The sequence below is a fragment of the Hemiscyllium ocellatum genome, chromosome 1, assembly GCF_020745735.1.
Source record: "Hemiscyllium ocellatum isolate sHemOce1 chromosome 1, sHemOce1.pat.X.cur, whole genome shotgun sequence".
Classification (NCBI taxonomy): Eukaryota; Metazoa; Chordata; class Chondrichthyes; order Orectolobiformes; family Hemiscylliidae; genus Hemiscyllium; species Hemiscyllium ocellatum.
Genome location: NC_083401.1, coordinates 128,863,923 through 128,878,535, shown reverse-complemented (window position 1 = coordinate 128,878,535; position 14,613 = coordinate 128,863,923). Strand labels below are relative to the sequence as shown.

The 14,613-nt window shown below is 40.5% G+C and overlaps 1 protein-coding gene across 3 annotated transcripts in view; it reads left to right on the top strand.

Annotated features, from left to right (window-relative positions):
- The window catches only part of LOC132816295 (septin-11), a 121,773-nt gene that overhangs the window by 13,029 nt on the left and 94,131 nt on the right, over window positions 1–14,613 (top strand). For 2 of the 3 annotated variants that reach the window (XM_060825764.1, XM_060825763.1), the window contains exon 1: window positions 7,372–7,537. In XM_060825764.1, coding sequence (XP_060681747.1) covers window positions 7,511–7,537 — 27 coding nt within the window. In that variant the 5' untranslated portion in view covers window positions 7,372–7,510. Of the gene's footprint in view, window positions 1–7,371; window positions 7,538–14,613 lie in introns of those variants that run through there. The other variant, XM_060825765.1, reaches the window with a different exon arrangement.

Genomic DNA, 14,613 nt, shown 5'->3' with positions numbered 1-14,613 from the left:
TTGGCATATTGGGATGCAAATCTGGCCCCCACGTCTGTTCCGTGTGTCTGGATGAAGAATTAGTTGTCAAAGGTGAAAACAATGTGTTCGATGATAAAGCGGATAATTTGTAGGACGGTGCTTGGAGATTGGCAGTTGTTGGTGTTCAGTACTGAGGCTGTTGCCGTGAAGCCGTCATTGTGGGGAATGCTGGTGTAGAGTGCTGAAACGTTCATTGTAACGAGGAATGTTCCTGCTTTTGGAGGGTGGCTAACGTGGTGCCACTGTTTAAGAAGGGTGGTAAGGACAAGCCAGGGAATTTTACACCACTGAGCCTGATGTCGGTGGTGGGCAAGTAGTTGGAGGGAATCCGGAGGTTCAGAATGTACATGTACTTGGAAAGGCAAGGACTGATAGGGATAGTCAACATGGCTTTGTGTGTGGGAAATCATATCTCACAAACTTGATTGAGTTTTTTGAAGAAGTAACAAAGGGGATTAATGAGGGCAGAGCAGTAGATGTGATCTATATGGACTCCAGTAAGACATTTGACAAGGTTCCCCATTGGAGACTGGTTAGCAAGGTTAGATCTCATGGACTATAGGGAGAACTAGCCATTTGGATACAGACCTAGCTCAAAAGTAGAAGACAGGGGGTGGTGGAGAGTTATCTTTCAGACTGGAGGCCTGTGACCAGTGGAGTGCCACAAGGATCGATGCTGTATCCTCTACTTTTCCTCATTTATATAAATGATTTGGAGGTGAGCATAAGAGGTATAGTGAGTAAGTTTTCAGATGACACCAAAATTGGAGGTGTAGTGGACAGTGAAGAAGGTTACCTCAGATTGCAACAGGATCTTGATCAGATGGGCCAATGGTCTTAGAAGTGGCAGATGGAGTTTAATTTAGACAAATGTGAGGTGCTGCATTTTGGGAAAGCAAATCAGAGCAGGACTTATACACTTAATCTGAAGGCCCTGGGGAGTGTTGCTGAACAAAGAGACCTGGAGTGCAGGGTCATAGTTCCTTGAAAGTGGAGTCATAGGTAGATAGGATAGTGAAGAAGATGTTTAGTTTGCTTTCCTTTATTGATCAGAATATTGAGTACAGGAATTGCGGGGTCATATTGTGGCTGTGTAGGTCATTGGTTAGGCCACTGCTGGAATATTGTGTGCAATTCTGGTCTCCTTCCTGTCGGAAAGATGTTGTGGAACTTGAAAGGGTTCAGAAAAGATTTACAAGGATGTTGCCAGGGTTGGAGGATTTCAGCTGTAGGGATAGGTTGAATAGGCTAGGGCTGTTTTCCCTGGAGTGTCGGAGGCTGAGGGGTGACCTTATAGAGGTTTATAAAATCATGAGGGGCATGGATAGGATAAATAGACAAAGTCTTTTTCCTTGGGGTGGGGGAGTCCCTAATTAGAGCCATAGGTTTAGGGTGAGAGGAGATTGATATAAAAGTGACCTAAGGGGCAAATATTTCACACAGAGCGGGGTACGTATATGGAATGAGCTGCCGGAGGAAGTGGTGGAGGCTAGTACAATTGCAACATTTGAAAGGCATTTGGATGGGTGTCTGGTCAGTATAGGCAAGTTGGTACAAATGGCCTGTTTCTATGCTGTACATCCCTATGACTGGTTTGTGGGTGCTGAGTTTCTGTAAGAAATCTGTCATGTAGTGACAGAAACTGGGGGGATTCCCTGTACAATGAGTTTCATGATGCCTTTGATATAGCCAGAGAGGTTCTTACACAGGGTCCCATTGCTTGATACAGTGCGACATCCTGGTGTGTTGGCTTTGTATCTTCAGAAGGCTGTAGAATTCATCCACGCGAAACATACTTGGGATGAGGGTGCATGGGGAACTTTGAAGGACTGGATCCAATGTCCTGATCAAAGTGGTTAGTTTACAGGTGTGCTCTTTGGTCGGATTGGCCGATAGTTGCCTGTAGTGTTCCTGGTTGTTCAGTTGTCAGTACACTTCCTTGCAGTAATATGTTCTATTCTGAATGACTATGGCTCCTCCTTTATCTACTGGTTTGATGACATTGTTGTGATTGGTTTAGAGAGCATGGATGGTGCATTATGTTCGGGTGATGCTTTTCCCTACCTTGTAGGTGCAGCTGATGAATCTAGCAATTAATATATTTCCCAACAGTTTGAGCATACATGTCAAGCCCAAGGCAGCAGCCCTCCGGTGGGGTCCAAGTTAACTCCTTCTTTGGTCGTTTCTCCACGGATCCCTGATGACCATTCTACTTCCTCTGTGGGCTCACTGGGATCTCTGTCATCTTGAAAGAATTCCTGGAGTCTCATTTGTCCGATGAATTCTTCCGTGTCTGCTGCAAGACCCATGGGATCCATTTGGGCGGTGGGGCAGAAATTGAGACTCTGCTAATAACTTCAATCTCTTCCAGTTGAAGGGTGTGGTCCGATAAGTTGATGACTGACTTCCTTGTGGTGATAATGTTTTCCACTGTGGTTCAAACAAGACTTCTTCTCTACGCAGGACCTCCAACCAACACTATACACCAGGTATATTGACGACATTTTCCTCCTCTGGCCCCATGGTGAGGAGTCATTGAAACAACAGTGATATCAATGGGTTTCATCCCACCATCAAACTCATCATGGACTACTCTCTAGTATCTGTCTCATTATTGGACACATGCATCTCCATCAAGGATGGGCACTCAGCAAACCACTTTCCCGCAAACCCATGGATAACCTCCTGATGCTAGACTTCTCCAGGTTCCACCCAAAATATATTAAACAGCCATCCACTACAGACAAGCCCTACACATACACAGGATCTATTCAGATGAGGAGGAATGTGACGGGCACTTGGAAGTACTCAAGGATGCCCTCATAAAAATGGAGTATGATGCTCAACTTATCGACCCCCAGTTCTGACGTGCCACATCAAGAAGCTGGAATGACCTCCTCAGAAGACAGACACGAGCTGCAACTGACAGGGTACCCTTCATTGTCCAGTACTTCCCAGGAGCCAAAAAACTACACCATGTCCTTTGCAGCCTGCAACACATTATCAGTGATGATGAGCACCTCACCAAGACCTTCCCTACACCTCCACTTCTCACCTTTAAACAGCCACCAAACCTCAAACAGATCATTGTTCACAGCAAACTGCCTGGCTTTCAGGACAACACCATAGAACCTTGTCATGATAGATGCTGCAAGGTGTGTCAGTGTCAACATAAATACCACCATTACATATGGGGACGCCTCCCACCAAGTATGTGGCAGGTACTCTGTGACTCAGCCAACATTGTCTATCCAATATGCTGTGGGCAAGGATGCCCTGAGGCATAGTACATTGGCAAGACTGAGCAGAGGCCACAGCAATGGATGAATGGAGACAATACAACAATTAACAGACAGGGGGGTTCCCTCCTAGTCAGAGAACACTTCAGCGGACCTTCGGCTGACCATCCTGCAAGGCGGACTTCAGGACAGGCAACAACGCAAAGTGGCTGAGCAGAGGCTGATAGCCAACTTTGGTACCCATGGGGATGGCCTTGACCGGGACCTTGGGTTCATGTCACACTGCAGGAGACACCACCACACACACACACACACACACACACACACACACGTTTGTGGGGTGTATTTGTACATTTTATTTCGCTCAAAAACTGCATGAATCCATGTAAGAATCTGTAAATCCCTTTTTTAGAAATAGTATCAGTCTGAACATTGGGGCACAGACAGCCTCATACAGGGCACCTCACACCTTCAATTCATTATCTGGGCCAACATGACACCTATTGTTAAAGTTCACTTGAGAACGTAACTTTAAAAATGTTCTGGGATTTACATATGAAAGAACTGAAATCAACATGGTCATTCTAAAAGATGACAGACTTCAGAAACAATCCAGGTCTTTTTCAATATATAATTTCAGTCACATCGCACTGTAAACTTATGCTATAAATTCTGTGTCTTACAATCTTATACTCCACAACTACCTGATGAAGGAGCAGTGCTCCGAAAGCTAGTGCTTCCAAATAAATCTGTTGGACTATAACCTGGTGTTGTGTTTTTTGACTTTGTACAGCCCAGTCCAACACTGGCACCTCCAAATTATTCCTATTCTGGGGCAGCCAGAATTGTATGCAGCACTCTAAATGTCGCCTTACCAATGTCTTGTACATAGAGTCACAGAGATATACAGGATGGAAACAGACCCTTCAGTTCAACTCATCCATGCTGACCAGATATCCTAAATTAATCTAGTCTCATTTGTCAGCACTTGGGACTATATCCCCCTAAACCCTTCCTATTCATATACCCATCCAGATGCTTTTCAAATGTAATTATACCAGCCTCCCTGTAAAATGACATCCCAACTCCTATACTCAATGTTTTGATTAAGGAAGGCAAGCGTGCCAAATACCTTCTTTACCACGCTGTCTACCTGTGATACCACTGTCAAGGAACTATATACCTGCACCCCACATCTCTCCATTCAATAACACTACCCAAGGCGCTACCATTAACTGTCCTGCCCTGGTTTAACAAAATGCACCACCTCACATTTATCCGTATTAAATTTCATCTGCCATTCTTCAGCTCACTGCCTCTGTTGATCACAATCCTTTAACTCTTAGATGGCTTTCTTCACTGTCTACTATACCACCAGTTTTGGTGTCATTTGCAAACTTATTCACCATGCCTCCTATATTCTCATCCAAATTGATTATAAATGATGAACAACAGTAGATCCAGTACTGATCCTTACAGCATACCGCTAGTCACAGGCCTCCAGTCTGAAAAACAACCCTTTGCCACCACAGTCTGTCTCCTACCATCAAGCCAATTTTGTATCTTCCTGAATCCCACATGATCTAACCTTACTAATCAGTCTCTCATGCAGAACCTTGTTGAAGGCCTTGCTAAAGTCCACATCAACAATGTCTACTGCTCTGCCTTAATCTACCTTCTTGGTCACCTTTTCAAGATATGCAATCAAGTTTGTGAAACATGATTTCCCACACACAAAGCCATGTTGACTATCCCTAATCAGTTCTTACCTTTGCAAATGTATGAATCCATGTAGGAATCTGTAAATCCCTTTTTTAGAAATAGAATCAGTCTGAACATTGGAGCACAGACAGCCTCACATAGGGCACCTCACACCTTCAATTTATTATCTGGGCTGACATTGTTAAAGTTCACTTGAGAACGTAACTGTAAAAAATTCTGGGAATTACATATGAAAGAACTGAAACCAACATGGTCATTCTAAAAGATGTGAGATTTAACAAACAATCCAGGTCTTTTTCAATATATAATTTCAGTTAAATCACACTGTAAACTTATGCTATAAATTACAATCTTATACTCCACAACCACCTGATGAAGGAGCAGTGCTCCAAAAGCTAGTGCTTCCAAATAAATCTGTTGGACTATAACCTGGTGTTGTGTGATTTTTAACCTGCAATAGGAAGGATATTATTAAACTGGAAAGGGTGCAAAAAGATCTGTAATCTTGTTACTGAGACTAGAGCGCTTGATGTTGAGACTGAATAAGCTGAGACCTTTTTTTCCTGAAGCATAAGAGGTTGAGGGATAACCTTGTAAAGGTTCATAAAATCATGAGGGACATAGATCAGGTGAATAGCCAACGTCCCTTAACCAGGATAGGCAGTCCAAACTAGAGGTTATAGGTAAAGGGTGAGAGGGAAAGATTTAAAAGGACCTGAGGAACAACTTTTTCACGCAGAGGAAGTGGAATGAGCTGCCAGAGGATGTGGTAGAGGTGAGTACAATTACATTTAAAAGACATCTGGACAGGTACATGGTAGCAAACATTAGAGGGATATGGGCCAAACGCAGACAAATGGGACTAGTTCAGTTTTGGAAACTTGGTCGGCACAGACAGGTTAGAGCTGAAAATGTGTGCTGGAAAAGCGCAGCAGGTCAGGCAGCATCCAAGGAGCAGGAGAATCGACGTTTTGGGCATGAGACCTTCTTCAGGAACAGGTTAGGTTAGGCCCAAGAGTCTGTTTCTGGGCTGTATGACTCTATAACAAGAAATAAAGCATGGTATGTTGACCTGTAAACTAGCAAGTATAAAGTTAGTTGTGGAAACTGTTAGCCATGGAATGAGTACTTTATTTAAGATGTGGTTGTTCATTTATGAGCCTTGATGAGATATTTGGCAGCAGGGGGCATATAGTTAAGTCTGATCATGATCTCATTTGACTGCCAGATCCTCAAGGTTACAGAGCAACATTGAAGACTGGAAATCCTGGTCAATTTGCCTTTTCCAATCCAAGGCATTTTCTTTTAAAATTGAATTTTATTCATTGATCAACCATTTCCAAACATTTCTTTACAGCACAAACTCTTCTTGTAATTATTTTTTGAGGAAAATTTTAGTTAGTCTTTACATTGATGTGTTTAGATTGTACCCTGATGCCAACTGTTGTAATTTTCGATAGATTAATGAACGGAATAATATTGCATCAGTCAGATACCTGCCAGAATAAATCACAGTCTAAATGTCCATGAAGATGGCATCATTAATCCGAGTGCTGTGTCTGAACAAAAAGTGTGTCTTTACAATTAAAATTAGATCTGCATCACTGATGATGCAAACAAATACCATGATGCCTGCGATTATTCGCTTCAAGTGTTGAGTGGAGAGTATAGATAGTTAACTGCACTGAAGGAGCTTGATGTGCCTCAGTCAGCTCAAGGTATACATTCACTAATGCAAAGATAAACTCCGGCATGCATAATTCCTGAGGATGTACACTATGTTCCCCAGTTTGTCAGGTCTACATCCGAAACATTAACTTATTTAAAACCTGTTGAATGTTTCGAGGTTTTTGAGTGTGGTTGTTTCGCATGTCCAGCACCTTCTGTATAGTTCAGTTTTGCTTTCTTGTCACCGAATATACTAGACCAAATAATTACATGTGGTTAAGAACACATTGCGGTCATTTTACATGAAGTTCAGACATCTACTCGTCATTGCAAATGAGTGTATACTTCCAAATTATGGAGTGAATCTAAGTGGTACAATTCTGAGGAATGTCCTGCCACTAGAAACGTTTTTGTTTTGTTTAATCTGAAGAAGTATCTGCTTGCAACCAACTTCCAAGAAAACCCTTGCAAAGTAATGTATTTATTTATCGCCTCCTTCTCCCGGGCCACAGTAAGTCACTGTAATCAGGAGGGGTGCGAATTCTTTTCATGTTATAATAGCGGGATCCTACGCGTTTCATACCTCTGTGTTCTGTAGGGTTTATCAAATCACAATGTGTTCAGTAATTGGGCAGGGATACCTTGTTGTACGAACCGGATACGATGTTGCAGGTTGGGTTTGTGGATTGTGCTGCCTCCCCCCCCCCCGGACTCTGCCTGAATGTGTGTGTGAGAGCAGTTTCTCTCTTTCTGTGCAGGATGCCATATTGAGCGATTGGAGAGGCTGCAACTCCTGTGGAAAGGGAAGAAACTCAGAGGAACAGGGGCTTTGCACAGAGCCTTAGTAATAGCGAACCAGGATGGCTGCTGCCGTCGGGAGGAAGCCCGTGAGTGCACCCTTATCTTTAAAGTCTAATCTTGCTTGGCTTTTTAACCCGGAGCTGCGGATGGGTTTGTTTGTTCTATTTCTGTCAATTAAATACCGCCAAACTGTACCGTTGTGAGGGGTTAAGAATGTGTGTGGCAGTTTAATTCGTTGTTTCAGGCAGCAGAGTATTTGCATTTATTGATGAGGTAGGCGAGTATAATTAAGGCATGCTCACCCCACCTTTTCCATTAATAAGTGTAAATGGCGTCGTTCTGGATGCTGGATTATTTGATGGTGCTATGTTTGAAGGGTGAAAGAGCCGTGAGGGCTGAATGGAGAAGAGGGAAATGTGTTTTTAATTTGTACAGGCCACCGTTAGACCGGATGGGTTGGAATAGGATGCCTCCCTCTTGCTGCGTTCAGTCAGCTCAGTGCTCAATGAGCTTCCCCTCCAAACACACACACACACCGAAGGTTGTGGGTAAATAAGGGCCTGTGTTCAAGAGCTGTACTCCCGCACTGGCTCATTTTCTTTTGCCCCCACTTTTCATAATTGTAAAAGTGCAGTTTGTCTGAAAGGATTAGTGATTCAGACTAAAGGCTGATGTAAAGATCCCGTGCCCAAATTTTCGTTGTATAATCTTATAAATTTATCCATCCCAGTCATTTTATTCCACCCATATGTAAAGTTGCATACGGAGAGGGTTCTTTGTATCTTCCCCTGAACTGCTTAAATTTTCTTCCCGTTTGCCATGTGGCAGATCACAATTGTTAACATGTTTGGTTTGAGGAGGTGAAGGCCAAGGGGTGGGGCTTGTCTGACATCCCGTTAAAAGTTGGATAATCTGCGACGTTTGTTATTAATTACTAATGGTTGAAACCATAATACCAGAGTTTCTGACCGTGGGATCAGTCAAATTATTATGAGTGAACATACCCAGAAAAACTTAATTGAATTACAGCCTTCAGGTTAATTTTTAAAAAAGCCTGCAGTGTGAAAAAGATAGCTTAGAATGGCAGTAAAAAGAAAGAACTATAGCAAGGAAAAATAATTATTGGTGGGGATGACAGTATACTATAGTTGCTGAAACGAATAGTGTACAGAACAAGCAGTATTAAATAGCTTGAGCAAAGACAAATGGATGGTCTAATGTGGAGTTTAAAATCACTAAGTTGGAATGGAATGTAGCTGTGGACAGATTTGAAAACAAGCCAAAGAATCTTGCAAGTTTATTTGCTGGGAACAGAACTTGGGACACCTGGGTGGATTCATTTAAGAGTCTCAGGCTTTTTTAAGCTGATGGAAGGCAGATAAAAATGTTGTTCAGAATGTTTATCCTCAAGGTGCTGAGTAAGTGAACTAGGATTCTATCAGTAGTACCAAATAAGTAGTGTGCAGACGTTAACTGGAAGTTATGTGGTTGTGGTGCTGGATCCATTGCAAGATACAGATTTCAGCTCTGGGTTGGATATAAAACTAGATTATGTATTGATCAGAATGATCTTGGGCAAGGGGTGGCAATATATTGGTACAGGCACAAATCCAAAAGGATATGTGAAGTTTGAGCTGAAGGAAATTAATTTATCTAGAGTGGGATTTTGCCAGATGGTCAGCAAATTTGGCATTAGTCTTTGAAACTGTGAGATTGACATTGATCCATAATACTCAATGGCATAAATGTATTATTATGAAGGAAAAATGTGAAAATGATTGCATAAACTAATGGTTCTGAAGGGGTTAATGTTCATTTTACATTGACTCCACTCATTCTACTGATGTCAGACACTATGGGTGGGGACAAGGAGTTCTACTGTAGTTTTTGGAGGGAGTAGATGATTCTGCACTTGCTTCCTAAGTTTCTAGTAATTACGTCTGGCCAGATGTAGTTGTCCTAACTGCTATTATGCAATAAACTTTCAAAAAAATCTAAGATCAATGCATAATCCTAGCTTTATATCCAAGCCAGAGCTGAAATCTGTGTCTTGCAGCTATCTAGCACCACAACTACATATGTCTAGTTATGTTCGATGCATACTTTATTGTGTATCCTGCACAATTAATCACCAGTTAGGCCCAAGACAAAGGTGGATTGTGGCAATGAATTACCTCAAACAACTCCTACCCAATGCTGTGTACTGATAGAGGTGGCAAACACCAGAATGTACCAGCAGTGCTCACCTAAGTAAATAGTGTATAAATGATAGTGAGACCCAGATAAGGATGAAGTCCTGGAATTCCTGAAGGTTGTAGTATACTTTGGAAGAACCACTTGAGATATTGCAGTGGCTGCTTTTGCACCGAATGGAATGTATTTGTGCATAGTAAAAGCTATAAATATTAAAATGGAGTGCTGTCCTTTGCGGACAGGAAGGACATAGAGTCATGGTCATAGAGATGTACAGCATGGAAACAGACCCTTCAGTCCAACTCGTCCATGCCGATCAGATATGCTAACCTAATCTAGTCCCATATGCCAGCACATGGCCTATATCTCTCCAAGCCCTTCCTATTCATGTCCCTATCCAGATGCCTTGTTAAATGCTGTAATGGTGTATGTTGTCTCTGTTTCTTCTCAACAAAACCGATGACACTCATTTTCTGGTTTATTTCTCTGGTTAAGGCATTGACTAATCACAGTCAGTCTGCTTAGTTTAAATTTTAAATGAAGGTTGACAGTTAACTGTCAGTCGCCATCAAAGTGTTCTTCATGCCAATGCCTCAATCAATCAGCACTCTCTTCTCATAGCTTTGACAAGATGTGAATATTCTCAGTAATATTTTAAAAAGAGTGGAAAATTAAGATTGGAGTTTTTCAAAACAACAAATTTAAAAGGACTCAGAACTATAACAGGGAATGGAGATAGTTATGCTGTGAAGAATGGTCTAGTTCTAGCCAGACAGTGATCCAAGTGTTGTGCTTTCAAGAATGATTACTTTTAAGGGTGATCATCGATTTGGCAGTTGTGCCTATGACTAGTAATGGCATGGTGAGTTTAAGAGTAATGATACAAGGTTGGAATGTTTGTAGTAGATGGAAATGAGAAGGCACAAAAGTCTATGCTGTGTGAATGGCTCTGACAATTTGTACTGTATATTACATTTGTGTCTAATAATTTTAGGAAATACTTTGTCATGACAATACTAGTAGTACTTCTGTTTTTGTAGGACTATTAAATATGATAGAAATTTTGTAAGGAGTTCTGCTTTTGAACAATGCTATTGTCGGATATTCCTCTAGAATAAACATTTTGTACAGGAAATATAGAGTTAATGTTCTTGTATTTTGTCATGTTTTAGGACGTTCTAAAGTATCTTGTGTGCAGTTGAGTAAATTAGAAATATACTCACTTCTTACATCAGTAGCATCATTGTCAATTTGAGGATCCCATATAAACGCATTTAAATTTGTTTTTCGTGGTGATGGTTGATTTTTTGTTACAAAAACAGTTAACATATAACAGTTAAAAACTAGTTACACTGTTCTGTCAAAGGCAGATTTTGGTAAAGGAAGAACATAATAATAGCTGACAGCAACATCCATGGAACAGAATAGATAACTGAATGACAGATCATTTCCCAGTAATTTGAACAAAGCACATATTGTGATCATGAGTCAAATATTTTGCCGTTCATAATCATGGAGTTACTGAGAAATGGAGGTTTTCACTTCAGAAACTAAATATAAATTACTTTAACTGTTACTGTGTGATTCACAGAAATGAATAGATTCCAAGTTTCTATTTTTCAACTTATTGACTTGTGGCTACTTCCAGTATTGTAGAGAAAGCTTAGAACAATTTAATTTTCTCTCCTGAAAGTAGTGGCTGTGTGCTTGGATGACAATAAAGTAAAAAGAAAATGTGTCATAGTCCTAATGATCATAAGGCTGCTATCTCATTCGAGAGAGAGACGACTGGTAATGATTTAACCTGAGGGTCATTTCCCCTCGGGTGAAGGGAGAGATTGAAAAAGTGGACCTTCATGGTAGCATCACCCAGTAACCCAGATTTGGATGCTTTGCGCTCACATTAATTGTGGAGGATAGTTTGGGGGATATGGTGGCAACATCTTATCAAAATCATGCACAGTTGAGTGAATGTGGAGTGGTTGATGTGCTACTGGAATAAATTGGCACAAAAATGCTGGTTGGTTGGAGTACAAAGAGCAGCTATTCCATAAACAAACATATGCACATTAGAGATGTTCTCCTCATGTGACTTGGCATTTTTTGGTGCAGAGCATTGATTATGACAGATTGCATGTCACTTCAATTGATAATGGAAAGTAACAATTTGTGATGGAACTACTATAGATATGTCATCTAAGATTACATTTGCCTTCCAATAATGGTACTGAAACACTTCTACTATAGAGAATTAACAATACACAATATTGGCATGGGAAATTACCCAAAGAGTTGAGAGGAAGCATGCACAGATGTTAGATTTTTCATATGTGATGTACACAGGAAATAGTTGATTCATTGGCAGGATTTATTTTAAGAGAATATTATCAGTGATGTGGAATACCTTCAACCAATCAAAGTACACATTTCTGTCCCATTATATCCTGGAAACTCTGTCCACTGCTAGAAAGCAATTTTTATTCAACCATTTAACTAAGTTAAGATCATATCATTAGGAGATAATCTGGTTCTAGTTTTTAGTTGGACAAAAATATTTCAAATTGTTTAATTTTGTGACTGGTAAATTACACATTATCAAAATAAAATTGTAGTAAATAGCTGCTGCTTTAGTTTTGCATCTATTATATACAGTAAATCCCTTGAGCCATCCCTAATGATTCATACAGCTCTACATGTCCCCAGTCCAAAACTTTGTGCTGTTATCCTTGGCTTTAGCTTCAATTGTTTAACAAATATTGTCCAAAGAAATGAGTATTAACAGAAGAACATGCATGTTCCTAATTATCCTGCTATCTTCTTTGTTCATTTCCATGACTGTAGTGTCAGAAACGAAGCTGAAAATGTGTTGTTGGTTAAAGCACAGCAGGTCAGGCAGCATCCAAGGAACAGGAAATTCGACGTTTCGGGCCAGAGCCCTTCATCAGAAACACAAGGATAGACTGATGTAGAGAAACAGAGGGGTAGAGGTCAAGTAATTGGATCAGAAGGAAGAAGTACTATAGAAAAGGGAGGGTAACAGCGCAAGCTATGCTAGTGGTGAACAAAAATGACGGGGAGAGGAATGAGAATGCTTATTAGAAAAATATAAGAAGTCTCCACTTGTCCCTATCCATCGTTGTGCTGTAACCTGAAGTGTCCTCGTAGATTCAAGATTTGGAGGCACCGATGTTGGACTGGGGTGTACAAAGTTAAAAATTGCACAACACCAGGTTATAGTCCAACAAGTTTATTTGGAAGCACTAGCTTTCGGGCAATCACCTGATGAAGAAGCAGCACTCCGAAAGCTAGCGCTTCCAAATAAACCTGGTGTTGTGATTTTTAACTTCCTAGTTTCAAAGTCTGGTCACATTCTTGATCTTGGCTGTGGCCTGAAACCTATATCCGGATGTGAGTTTCTACATACCACCATGTGTTTCTCTCGCATCTCAATGTGGGGCTTGAGCTTAGTCACTGTTGTAAGTTGTTTTTCCCTTTTAAATCTTTCATAGCAAATTCCTAACACCATAGGATGTTCTTTGTTTACACTTTATAAATCTTTGTCATTGCAAGTTTGATCGTGACAATACAAAACAATAATTGCAAATAATTTTGACCACGTTTATACAGATTTGTCTTTCTTAGTGAGAGAGTGGTTGACCCTGTGGAAGTAAACAAAGTAATACAAATGCTACTGGAGGCACAAGCACTTTCCTTGAGAGGGTAATTTGTTTGGTGATTCTTCTCTGCTTGGTACCAGAGAAGAAAATATAAACAGTTGCTGACAGCAGTTTAGTCACATCTCCGACTTTTGGTCTTGTCAGTGAACTGATGCTTCGTCTTCTGTGTGAAGACCATCCGTGTACTTCCAGCTTTTCTCTTACTTTGGCACTTTTTATACATTTTCCTGAAGTCACAAGTGTGACTGATAAATGGCACGTGTACTTTTTCCACATCTGCAATAGTTTTAAAGTCACGTCTGTTAATTCAGCGTAAATGCAAATACGCGGGCAGTTATCCTTTATCACCAGATCCTTCCTGTTGAATGAATGGAAAGAAAACTGAGTTGTTTCACAGAATTACTTCTAGTTGAAAATTATATTTTAAACAAATTAGTTATCACATCTTTCTTACCACTTTCAAACATGTTTCAACAATTGTAGAGGGGAGTAGCATTAAAATGGCTTGAGTGAGCATTTTGGGCTGACTGAGCACTGGGTGTGGCTGTATGGTTTTTAGCTCCTGGATCTAGATTTTTCTTGACTTGACTCTGGTGATTTGGTGAGAACCACTTCCTGACGGGGATCTTCAGTGTTAGAGGCAACCTGCCAATTAATTTATCATCTTCCATGGCTACTAAAGCTGTGGCTTTAACTCTAATTCTAGTTTGTTAGCAATAATTCCTAAGAGTTTGTTAATCTCTTGCTAACTGAAAGTATCAAAAGAAAATGGTCAACTCCGACAGCATAGCCTTTTCTAATTGTAATACTTTTTTTGTTGGCTGGCGAGTGGAGATAAGAGTCTTGCGCAGGATGTTTGATGTGTTCGTAATGGTGAACTTGAAATTCTGTACAAATTTAATAAATTTGGTTTTGTTTTCATATCTTTTTGCATTGTAAGTATTTTGGCTCAAAGATACAAGCTGAATCCAAAACCAAGATAACATTCTTACAAGAGAAACATGTCTGCAAAGATACTTTCACCTCATCTTTCTGATATCTTGCTGCAGTTTGATGTCCCTCCTGACATTTCATGCTGTTGTCAATTATTTAAAGCATGGGAATTTGTCCAATGTATTGTCTATTCATTACTTCAGTACCACAGGCTGAATGCTGTACAGTACGTATTTGTTATCAAGAATGATTGCTGTGCATACTGCTGTCTGAATCATCATAAAACCAGTATGATTCCCTCCCTCCGTATTGTTTTGCCTCACTTACTTAGGTGAGCATTTATGTGTTTTTTTTTAAAC